At 42.2% G+C, this 12,078-nt stretch overlaps 1 protein-coding gene across 1 annotated transcript; it reads right to left on the reverse strand.

Moving 5' to 3' along the window:
* Nucleotides 1-220: 220 nt before the first annotated feature.
* si:ch211-266i6.3 (cytoskeleton-associated protein 2) lies at nt 221-3,334 on the reverse strand. The gene is made up of 7 exons (XM_068721251.1): nt 3,227-3,334; nt 3,037-3,117; nt 2,166-2,956; nt 1,785-2,070; nt 1,644-1,701; nt 1,240-1,495; nt 221-1,113 (listed from the first exon to the last, which is right to left on the reverse strand). The coding sequence occupies exons 2-7, from the start codon at nt 3,079-3,081 to the stop codon at nt 837-839; spliced, it is 1,713 nt and encodes a 570-aa protein (XP_068577352.1). The 5' UTR covers nt 3,082-3,117; nt 3,227-3,334; the 3' UTR covers nt 221-836.
* Between the last annotated feature and the right edge of the window lie 8,744 nt (nt 3,335-12,078).

Genomic DNA, 12,078 nt, shown 5'->3' on the forward strand with positions numbered 1-12,078 from the left:
ACAATGACCGTGGCTGTTTAAAAGTGGCTGTAATTCCTAAACGGTCATTGTGATTCTTTTGTTTGACATTTAATTAAAGCTGAAAGTCTACACTTCAACCACACATTGACTGATTAGTTTCAAATCCATTGGGGTTGTATAAATAAGCAAAATTAGAAAAATTGTCACTGTCCAAATACTTATGGACCTGACTGACATTGTCATGGTAACATGATATTTTGCAGCAACGTGCTGTCCCATTTCTAGTTACCACATTTCAAGCCTTCAGTCTCACTCACCCATTTACCAGGTGACATCAGTAAGTCCCTGAGGGTTCAGGGGGACATTGGAATCTGGAGACCCCAGATGGTGACTAAGTTGCTGAAAGGATAACTTGCTAAGTCATTACATTCAGGAATTCATCAGTTGAATAAAGTAGAATCCAGTGGCTGTTTTTCCTCAGTGTTTGTGATGTCATTACTGAGCAATGCTTTGCTTACTTCAGCCTACACTATGTGGTTGGAAGCTAAATGAGCTTGATTTTTGACTTGACTTTTTAGTCTCATCATAGTATTGCGATATGTAGGCTGTAGAATAAAGATGCGTTCAAGACTTAAGATTTCTAGAGTAAAAACAACTATTTAAGATAAGGCAATATTTTATTGTAGTGCAATTGGCAATACATGTCAACTTATAATAAAATGAACAATAGTGTTAGGATAGTCTAACAAATTCATAAGAAAAATAATTAGACAGGAATAATGTTTCCATAACAATTGTGATTATTAAAAGAACCATATAAAACATCAGAATAAACTGCCCATTAGCTCCAGTCCCACACATTTAGGTTTGTTTTTTTAAATTACAGAGCCCCTTGCAGTCTGGTCTGGCAGATCTTCAGGAAATGCGTGGTTTTTTCTGTAGATGTAGGCGTTGGCATAGTCATCCAGCTTCAGCAGCTCGGCCAGCGACGACACGCAGGGATCCGGATCAACCAGCATCGGCAGCAGGCGGGAGGCTTTCCGCTCGATGCGGCAGGACCGGCGAACTGGTGTGAGAAACTTCAGATCTTTGATGTTGCTCTTTCTCCTGGACCGGCTCGTGCTGGCCTCCGCTTCAATTGTCTTCTTGACACTAAACAAGGAATATTTGAAAGAAATAATACTTCAGTCACAAGTGAAGAGAAATAACTTTGTTGCCATTGTTTATTTAAACAGCTGATTGAAAGTATTGCAGATTTTAAAAAGTGGATGGTCTCACCTTTGCAGGTATGGGGTGGTCTTCACACTGTACTTTATTACTGAAGCATTCTCCATCTGTGGCGTGGTCTCCATCACACACTCATCGTCACTTTCTCCTTCCTCACTTTCTTCTACTCCGTCCTTCACTGGCTCGACATCCTCGGCCATCTCCTCTTTCTTCTTCTTCTGCTGCTGCTGCTCTCCTTTACATTCATACTGTGGTTTGCTGTCCTCCATTTCGACGCCACTGTGCTCATCAGTCACCTGTGAAAGCTCTAATGGACACAAAAATGACATGCGTTTGTGTGAGAATCATGTTACAACGACAGTCAGAATACATATTCATCCAGTGACCCGAGTGGATGAATAGCACTCTAAACTTAAAAAAACAAAACCATAGTGAACAGCCACTGGTGGACTTACCATCAGATTTAGAGGGCGTCTCCATGGCTTCCAAAGCATCACACAGGTTTACAACAATCTGTCAGAATGAAACAAAGAAAAGAACATTGTTTCACACTGTAATATCTAAAACAGCAACAGAAACCCTGCATGTCTTCTTACATCATCCACGCTGTCCTGCAGGTCAACGTCAGAGTTTTCAAGCAGGTCCAGACTGGTGTTCATGATCATCGGAGTTCGGCTGTGCGTTTTTAACACTGCTCCCTCGGAGTCTGGCTTGCAGACTTCCAGTCTGGGTTCGGGGTTGCACTGTATAGCCGGCTGAGGCTGTGGATTGAGATCTGCTGCAGGTTTCGCAGAGACTCTGGTCTTAGAGGGTTCTGTGGTCGTCATGGCTGGTCTCTTGAAGGTCTTGCCTTTGGAGGCTTGCCACTCGGCCAGTTTCGCCCTGCAGGAGGAGACACAAAAACATTTTTTAAACATTTATGATGCACAGTAGCACCAAAGAAATGTCAAGTGTGTGAATGTGGGTGAAGACGTTACCTTCTCTCCTCGGCAGTCTCCATGGTAAATCTGTACTGACTGAGGGCACTTGAGACTGGAGGTTTGTTGACCTGCTTATTGGTCACTGGAATCCTTGGCTTCGAGTTGTGAGCCCCACTTCCCTTGGTGGGAGCCACTTTGGTGTTTCTGGAGCTGGAGCTGGCTAGTGTCGTCCGGACGGTCCTGACAGGAGGGCGAGCCGAGTGGAATCCAGCAGGACAACTGGCGACAGCAGGCTTGGTCACCTGAGCCGGTCTATCCGTCACTGACTTGGACCTTGTCTGAACAGGTTTCCGCGTGCCGCGTCCAGGCATGTCAGCAACCGATTTGGACCTGCTTTTCATCTCATTTCCAACCCTTTGACCCCCTGTTTTGGGTGCTGATGGTTTGGGGTCTGCCCCGCCCACGGTGGCGGTTGACTTCCAAATGGATCCAATTTTTGACTGGACAATCTTTCCTTTGTACATGCCGAGAGCGGATTTTGATGACGGCCCAGCGGCCGGTGGCTTTGGAGCTTCTGCAACTATTTTTTTGTGTTTCACAATCTGTTCGGTGAGGAAGGCCCGGCTGTGTGTTTGACGTGGTTTGACACCAGAAGCAGCAGCAGCAGCAGTAGCAGCAGCTCCTTCCCCCTCTTTCTGCACAGTCTTTGTCTTTTTCAGAGCCTTGCCAGATGTTGACCGTGGGTCCTCGTTTTTATTGTTTGTCAGTTGGAAGGGAGCAGCGGACATTTTGTCTCTTCTGATGAAGGACTTGCTTCCATATACAGGCTGAGCATTTTCCTTGTTTCCCTAATACAATAATAACATGGGTTAAAATAAACTGCATGTAGTAGTATTTCATACAATATTCATTGGCATAACTAACTTACTTTCTTAAAGGTGTGGTGTCGTCTAGAAACTGCGACGTTGTCCATTGTGAACCCTCGACCAGGTTAAATCAATGAAGATTTCTGAAAGGCGAACAAAGCAAAATACAATGTTACGACAGGACGAGTCTCGTGCACTCGCTGTATCTATACCTAACGCTATATTTAAGTAAAGTTAGAAACGATAACTTACCTTGCTACCAACGTTGTAATAAGATACAGTACGAGGAGAGAGTCCATCCGAATCACAACTCAAGAGCAAAATACGTCGCTTACCAGCCAGCAGAGGAAAGACATTCGATTTAACTTGGGGTTGCTGCGCAGCGGTTGGTTACACTAGTATCGCGAGATAAGAGCGTTGACCAATGAAGTGTCTTAAACTGAAAACGAGAGCGGGAGAAGAGGACGTTCTGTCATGAACATGGTTACCTCTCTGGTTTGAAAGTTTGAACCCAAATAGGATTCCACGAATACTGGCTCGGCCCTTGTGCCAAAAAGTGATTGCCTTTCGCGGGAGCGCGCGGGAGCCTTTTAAAGCTGTATTGCTCAGTTTATAGTCTATAACAGCTGTTTTTAACAGGATTTGATGTTCATGACGGGCAAATACACATAATGTCATGTCATTGATGCTGTTTATTTCATCTGATATTTGATGTTCATGGTTAATTTGCAACCTAGTTATATACATCATGTATATTTACTTGTTATATTTATGTAATTTAAGAACTAAACATACCTACATAGAAGCGTGTTGCCTGTTGATCACGAGGCAATAAATAATGACAGTTGAAAAATAAAGAGACGTTTTGTTTACTGAGACATAATTACAAACATCCTCTCTCATCCTTCAAGTGCTGTGCTGTGCTGGTAATAAGGCATCATCTATGTACACGACCTCGACAAGCTTTGTGACCGTCTCTTACTGTCACGATTTACCATGCATTTCTGTGACCATCATACACTGCATGCACGAGTTAGACGCTATTTCCTGTGGTACCAGCAGCGTAGCCAGGTCATTTTGTCAGGTCTTAAGACTCGATTGTTTTGAGTGTATCACCGAATACAATCCTAAATCTAAGCCTGTAAAGATTGACAAAAAGATCATCGTTTGTGAATGCGCTTTAGTGTAACAAAACCGACTGTTTGTTTGTACAGGTACCTCTGACAATCATTGCTGAGTGATGGAATGGTAATTTTTTACGTAGTATATATTTCTACTCAGTATATTGTATTCATGCAAAAGTAATTTTGCTCTGGACTTTGTTGAACTTCACCGTGTCTCTGTTATGCAAAAGAAGGATTCTCCCTCTCTGTTCACATAGATAACTAACTGTGTTGTATGAGAATGTTCCATGCCAAGGCCTTTGGGCCGCTTGTTTTGGTTGCTGGTCGTTTGTTTTCACTTGTTGTTCCTATCAGTCTGAGACCAAAAGTCTGAGACCGAAATGTCTGTAACATTGGCCATCGGCACCCCCCGTTGCTCATTCTGTACAACGAAAGCTTGTTCACTTTTTTCTTGGTTCTTCCTCACTGAGACTGTACGCATTCTGTTGTGATGATTGAACCTTCTCTGCGCAGAGAATAAATACTTAAAAGACAACCTGGTTTTTGGTATTATGTATTTCAGCATGAAAAGACTCTGAAAAGGTATAGGAATATTTTCCACCACAATTGGCGTCACAAACAGGATCCCTTGTAAGATCGTCAGGAGCCAACAGGGATCGGTGAACTGGCCCTTCTGCCTCTGCGTACCTCCAGACAAAATTAAGAGAGAGAGGCCCGATCCCTGTCCTGATCATCTTCACTCCGATCCTGAAGAACCCGTTGAGTCCAAATAATTACAAATTCTCATTTGGTGAGTCGCTGAAATTATTAAAATTAATCGTAGGAGTGAAATTGATCCTGGAAGACCATATCGTGAGACTGAAAATCAAATATGTCTGTTATTGTTCACATTGGGGTTTCTTTTATGTTGTTTTGTGGGGTTTATTGAGGATGTTGGCGCAACTCGTATCTTAGCGGTTTTCTGAGCAGTGGCGATTGGGTAGCTGGAAAACAAGGGTGAGTGTTTGGGATTTGGAGCTAAACACTGAAGTCCTTTGACCCGTAGATAACAAGGCAGGGATGAGTGTCTAGCGTTGCATGTTGCAGACCTTCGAGGAGGTAGACGTTGAGCACTGCAGTCCTTGGACCTGTGAGACGAAAGTCTAAGTAAATGTTGTCTAGAGAAGAGGAGGACTGGAAAACAAGAATGAGTGTTTAGTGTTGCATGTTGCAGACTTTAGAGGGAGGTACGCTAAGCAGTGAAGTCTTTTGACCTATGCTGGGAAACAGAGGTGAGCATCTGGCGCCTGCTTTATCTTGGGGTTAGGCGTTAAGCGCTGAAGTCGCTTGACCAAAGAGACTAAGAGTCCGTAAAAAAACGGCTTTGATTCAGATTGTGCCAGAAACGAATCTAGAAACTCACGGTGACGACTGTGTTTAAGAAGTATACGCGTGTTAGACCCATATAAGTAAAAAGGTTAACATATGGGGGCTAGTAAGAGTAAGTGCCAGGGTTACTCCGCCCTGATGGACCCAATGTCATGTTCATGAAAAACAAATATGGGGAGGTGATTTGCCGGCATCCAAACAAATGAGTAAACGAAGGTGGTTTTCCTGCGGGAGGTTTATTCAGTCTCAATCTGATACAGAAATTATACACAGAGTTGAAAAAAAAAGAGAATGATATGAAAAAATAAAAATAAAAAATAAAGGTGAAACATTTGGAAATGATAAAAAGTCATAGAATGAGCCTGAGCAGCCCGATGCCATGGTCTTACCTCCAATAATAAAATACATGTGGGAGAAAGATAATTAGACGGCCAAACAATTGGAAGAATGGATAAAATTGGGGTTCCCTGGAAAAGGCAACTTTAGCCTACGACAAAAATGTGATCAACTCAAACCGTGTCTGGAGCAGAGAGGAAAAGGCGAAGCAGAAACAGATGAAGTAATGTCCAAGAGGTAAAGAAAGAAACAGATGTATTTGAATAAGACACATACAACTGATAGAAAAGGAAAATATACTGCTGAACTTTGTTTTTGTGTTTGTTTTGTATTTGTTTTACATGGTCGAGTGGATCCTGATCTGGTCTCCGCAACGCCGCTGCTGTATGCTCCCCAGGCACAAACAACATGACCGCCAAAACCCACCACTCAACACTCCGAGGATGAAGAAGATGAACGAGACTCATCAAAATCTACAGGCACAATGTCAACGCTCACAGCTACAAGCCCGTCAATGAACACTGATGACAATATGAACCTGGATTATCTGAACGCAAGAAAAAGAGGACATTACAACAGAGAAAGAAGACGTGAAGAAGGTAATGGTCAGTGGAAACAAAGCAAAGAAATATGGTATGTTATTGTATTAATTCAGCATGGTACACAAAAGAGTGCACAGTTTTTTGGGTATTTTGTAGAAAATGTATTGTTTGCTAACAACGCATTGAGCACCTAAGTAACGGCGATGGAAGGCAGATCTCCAGCACCATGGCACCCATTCCGCGGTCGGGGATGGTGTGGCCTAAGAGGTTCAATGTGTTTTCTATATTTTTGTGCAATAATAATTGTGCTTCCTAATAATTGATGCATGAGAAACCATGGCAACCAAATAATATAGAACCAAAAACCAGCAACCATCAGATTAAAGAAACGATTTGTAATTTAACTAAACAGCAAATAACATGTGATATGAATACACTAAATTGATTTAAATTGGCCCTAGACATGCTGTTAGAAAAGAAGGGAAAAAAGGCCAATCCTGCAACATGTGACTTGTCTTCAATGCCTGACTGTTTTCCTCCCTTAGATGAGTAGTACTTTAATAGTGACATTTCTGTGTAATACTTATGTTTACCATTACAGCTTGTTATCTGAGAAATATGATCTCACAAAACAGCTAGTGCTTTTATTTAGTTTACCTGATAAAGGAATCGATTAAACTGACACTTGATTCTGAATGTGTATTATGGTAATATATCATTTCTTACAAATCGTTTAAGTTGTTTGATTATTGTTTGTTATGAAACTCACTGATATGTTGTCTTATGATACTGTTCAACAGAGAGGGTCTGTGTTTCACCTCATCTCAGGAGACTTATCTTGTCATGTTCATGTTAACATTCCCTAGCTTGCTACAACATAGAATTGCCTACAATTTGAAAAAAAACAGCTAATGCCTTAACCTTATTGATATGTGCATATGTAAACCATTTTGAGTATTATGTGTTGATGTTTTGATATGCCCCTGATTGACGACAGGCTACAACGAAATCTGTTTCAACACCTTAATTATTCTGTCCACACGTCAGTAAACTTCTCAAGTCTCGCCTGCCAATGTTAACCAAACTAACTAGTGAACTATCCAGATGATGGTACGTGTCAATCCTTTTGTTAGACTGTCCTTTAGTGCGACCCATCAACAAATCAGTGTCCCATCAACTCCTCCTGTATTCCCATGAGCACTCTGTTCTAACGACTGCACAATTAGACACTTTTCCCAACTAGAATAAAGATTTTGTTTCCTCCACAGGCTTGGTGTTTTCACTACACAAAAACAGCCCACCAACACTTTCCTATGCTAGGGGTTAATGATGACCTTAACTAAAATCGTTATGAAAAGCTCTTCAGCCCCTCTGTTGCGGCTCCCTGAGTCTACATCCACACTAATAAATAAAAAAAGTAGACAAACAAACAAACAAAAACGATCTCCGTCCACATGGCGTTTCAGCATCGTTTTAAAGACGATCTCCGTCCAGACGACAATGTCTGAAAACGAATATCACGTGACTATTCATGTATACTGACCATGCGGGTGGGGCCATTGTAAATAGGAAGTAGATTGGTTGCTCAAAGCCGCTACATGACTTCAGACGGCCGCTCGGTAAGTCTGATAACTCCGCTGGAAACGCCGCTCACTAATCGCTACAATAACAGCTGCTTCCTCTGCAGACATACAGACTTTAACTGGACAACAGCTGCTAGTAAAGACAACAAGGTCAGCAACGCCTGTAATCAGTTGTCCATGTTAAATTAACCTGGTAGTCGATAGATAACCGAGGCTGTTGTTTATGAATTTCCGGGTAAGGGTCACGTGATAGGGGCGTGACGAATCAGGGAAGGACATGTCGTGACTGCTAAGAACCAATCAAGTAGCGAACGTGGGTGTCGAGTCTACTTTGTCACTGAAAATACAAAATCTTTTAATATTTTGTCAACTAAAATGTGACATCCTATTACGTCACTGTCAAGCGCCTTTCCCTGCAGGTGGCTAATCATAATTTGCAGACCCTCACCCTCGGTAAACTATCAATGGATAAATCAAAAAAAAGAAAAGTCATCGAGGAGTTTAATTCTGCGTGGACGTATTAATTTGCTTTCACTGCTAACGATGCCGGCTTACCTGTATGCTTGATATGTGCAAAAAATGTAACGTAGAAAGACACTTCCAGAACAAACACACAGCATTTGCTGAAAAGTATCAAGCTGGAGATGAGCGAAAAAGAGCGATTTCTCAACTGCTGCAGCAAACTCTCCTCTTCATAAGAGTTGGATATTGTTATAACAGGTAAAATAGCAATAAAATGTCAAGAATTTTCTTTATTCTTGTTCTATATTTTCATAAATACAACAAACTATAGTTTATATAATACAACTATATTTAAAACGTTATACACTGTGATATCAAATAGCTTTTGCGGCTCCAGACAAAATGTATTTGGTGGAAAATAGGAAAAAATGGCTCTTTGGATAGTAAAGGTTGCTGACCCCTGAGCTAGGTAAAACCCAAAGTTGGGGCTACTCTATAGGGGGCGCTATCGAGCCAATATGTCATGCCGCAGCTGGACACCCCAATAATACTGGAATTTTCACCACGACTAAATTTCGTGCCAAATTTCCGAAAATTCCCAGTATCCCAAGCACCTCCTTTTTAAGACGAAACACGTGCAATAATAATAATAATAATAAACATTAGAATAACAATAGGCCCTCCGCTCCGACTACGTCGGTGCTCGGGCCTTAATGAATATAAATAAATAAATCTGGGCCGATGGGAGTATGTTTCCAACAGTAGTTGACTACTAGGTTTACTATTCATTTATCCATGTACACAGCAAGAATCAACTTTTTGATTAATCAGTGCATTTTTTAATGCAATACAGTTTGTCATGTAGTTTAAACTAAGACAACTTGTGTGTGCAGAGTGATTGCTATTAGCACTGATATTTATTTTCCCACCATATTCTGTTCCTGAAGTGAAGGCAGAGCACAGCCTGTAAAAGAAAACGCAGAGTAAAAGTCTTCACCATTTCTACCAGTAGATGGCAGTATAACTGAATTTATAACATAGATTTAGTAATATTTACCTGCTTCTTTGTTAATTGTCTAAGGCAGGGGTTCTTAACCTTTTTGACCTCGGGGCCCAACTTGTCAAGTACAAAGTGGCCCGGGGCCCATTCAAATATTAACACTGTATTGGTTTAACTAATTGATCTCACTCTTGGTTTGATTTGTATTCAATAACAAAATCAAATTCACTCACAGTTTAACAAGCAAAAACCTTGTCAAATAAATGACATGATATAATGTGATCATCACATTTATTCATCATGTGTATGTAAACCTGCATACAAATACAACAAGATGCCCAACAGGCTAACAATTCATGGAACAAATCAACGTAATACAAGAACAAATTTAAAGGCTCAAGCCAAGCTTATTAACACAAAAATAACTAATAATTAGGTTTTACTACAGAAAAAAAGGAGGGACTCTAAAAAAAACTGAGAAAAAAATGGAAATTTGATAAGTAAAGTGGTGCCAAACCCCCGAAAAGTCAAAATTTACTATTATTATTATTATTATTATTATTATTTTTATTATTATATGTGGTAATAAAATACATTCAAAATAAGTTTAAAATTAAATAAATTGTAAATAGAATTGAAATAAAGTGCAAATGAAAATATAGCCTTATAATCTGCGACTTGCCAGACCATTGCCGCCGCCGTCCAATCCGAGCTCGGAGCGACCGGCCGCCGCAGACTGCCAGACACAAGCCAGACCATCGCTGCCGCCGTCCACTCTGGGCTCGGAGCGACCGGCCTCCGCCGCGGTAAGACTGCCAGACACAAGCCAGACCATCGCTGCCGCCGTCCACTCTGGGCTCGGAGCGACCGGCCTCCGCCGCGGTAAGACTGCCAGACACAAGCCAGACCATCGCCGCCACCACCGCCGTCCTTCTGAGCACCTGTGTCCAGAGCCCTTCTGCCCTCCGATGTCGATCCACGGGACACCACGCCATCGAGCCGCAGCGACCTCGAGTTCACGCCACCGGGCCAGCATCCTGTGGATAGATCCTGTGGATCGACACTGGAGGGCAGGCAGATCGACACCGTCGATCTGCCTGCCCTACTGCCTGCCCTGCTCCGGACACAGGTGCTCAAGCGGACCAGATTCGGACTCTCGGAGTCGGGGCTCCGAGGAACAGGATGCTGGCCCAGTGGCGGGAACTGGAGGTCGCTGCCTGCCCTCCAGTGTCGATCCACGGGACACCACGCCGCTGATCTGCCTGCCTTCCGGTGTCGATTCACGGGACACCACGCCGTCGAGCCGCAGCGACCTCCAGTTCCCGCAGCAGGGCCAGCATCCTGTTCCCCGGAGCCCCGACTCCAAGAGTCCGGTCCGCCTGAGCACCTGTGTCCTGTCAATCAACAAAATCAAATAAAAAATCAAATCAATGTTCTATGTTTCTAGCTCTCTATTTAATTATATATCATATAAATACAATTGTATGACATGATGGTGACTATAAAGAAGAAGTACTGGAATCTGTTTAAGTTTAAGTGATTTTAACAAAACTGAAGCTAGAAAAATAAAATGATCAAAGTTACGTCATAAAAGATGTTCCAAATGGTATTTGAGTTTAAAAACAAAGATATTATTCTACAGTAAAAACATGTGACCTTCATCACTGACGGGTTTATGGATATTTTTAATATTAGCATTATTTACCGGTATTATGAGCCGGCATCGTTAGGAGTAAAAGCAAATGAATACGTCCACGCAGAATTAAACTCCTCGATGACTTTTCTTTTTTTTGATTTATCCAGTGATAGTTTACTGAGGGCGGGGGTCTGCAAATTATGATTAGCCACCTGCAGGGAAAGGCGCTTGACAGCGACGTAATAGGATGTCACATTTTAGTTGACAAAATATTAAAACATTTTGTATTTTCAGTGACAAAGTAGACGTGGACACCCACATTCGCTACTTGATTGGTTCTTAGCAGTCACGACATGTCCTTCCCTGATTCGTCACGCCCCTATCACGTGACCCTTACCCGGAAATTCATAAACAACAGCCTCGGTTATCTAACGACTACCAGGTTAATTTAACATGGACAACTGATTACAGGCGTTGCTGACCTTGTTGTCTTTACTAGCAGCTGTTGTCCAGTTAAAGTCTGCATGTCTGCGGAGGAAGCAGCTGTTATTGTAGCGATTAGTGAGCAGCGTTTCCAGCGGAGTTATCAGACTTACCGAGCGGCCGTCTGAAGTCATGTAGCGGCTTTGAGCAACCAATCTACTTCCTATTTACAATGGCCCCACCCGCATGGTCAGTATACATGAATAGTCACGTGATATTCGTTTTCAGACATTGTCGTCTGGACGGAGATCGTCTTTAAAACGATGCTGAAACGCCATGTGGACGGAGATCGTTTTTGTTTGTTTGTTTGTCTACTTTTTTTATTTATTAGTGTGGATGTAGACTCAGGGAGCCGCAACAGAGGGGCTGAAGAGCCACATGCAGCTCCGGAGCCGCGGGTTGCCGACCCCTGGACTAGCAGCTTCAAAATAACTATAACACTAACTTATAACAACGCAGCTGCTCCCCTTATTAATAACCATGTATGAAACAAATCAATACACTGACAGACTTATTAGTTGTTACCTAAATCCCTTAGACTTTACTGTTGAGAATGGGTGCAGTCTTCAA

Source organism: Cebidichthys violaceus, unplaced genomic scaffold, assembly GCF_023349555.1.
Source record: "Cebidichthys violaceus isolate CVI_PGR_0920_01 unplaced genomic scaffold, fCebVio1.0.p SCAF_27, whole genome shotgun sequence".
Lineage (NCBI taxonomy): Eukaryota > Metazoa > Chordata > Actinopteri > Perciformes > Stichaeidae > Cebidichthys > Cebidichthys violaceus.

Bases quoted from the DNA above. Each gene is read 5' to 3' on its own strand.
- si:ch211-266i6.3 (XM_068721251.1), bottom strand. From the start codon at position 3,081: ATGGACAACGTCGCAGTTTCTAGACGACACCACACCTTTAAGAAA. The intron at 1,496-1,643 runs GTAAGTCCACCA...TGTGTCCATTAG, and splicing joins GACGCCCTCTAAATCTGATG to AGCTTTCACAGGTGACTGAT. The intron at 1,114-1,239 runs GTGAGACCATCC...TTCCTTGTTTAG, and splicing joins ACCACCCCATACCTGCAAAG to TGTCAAGAAGACAATTGAAG.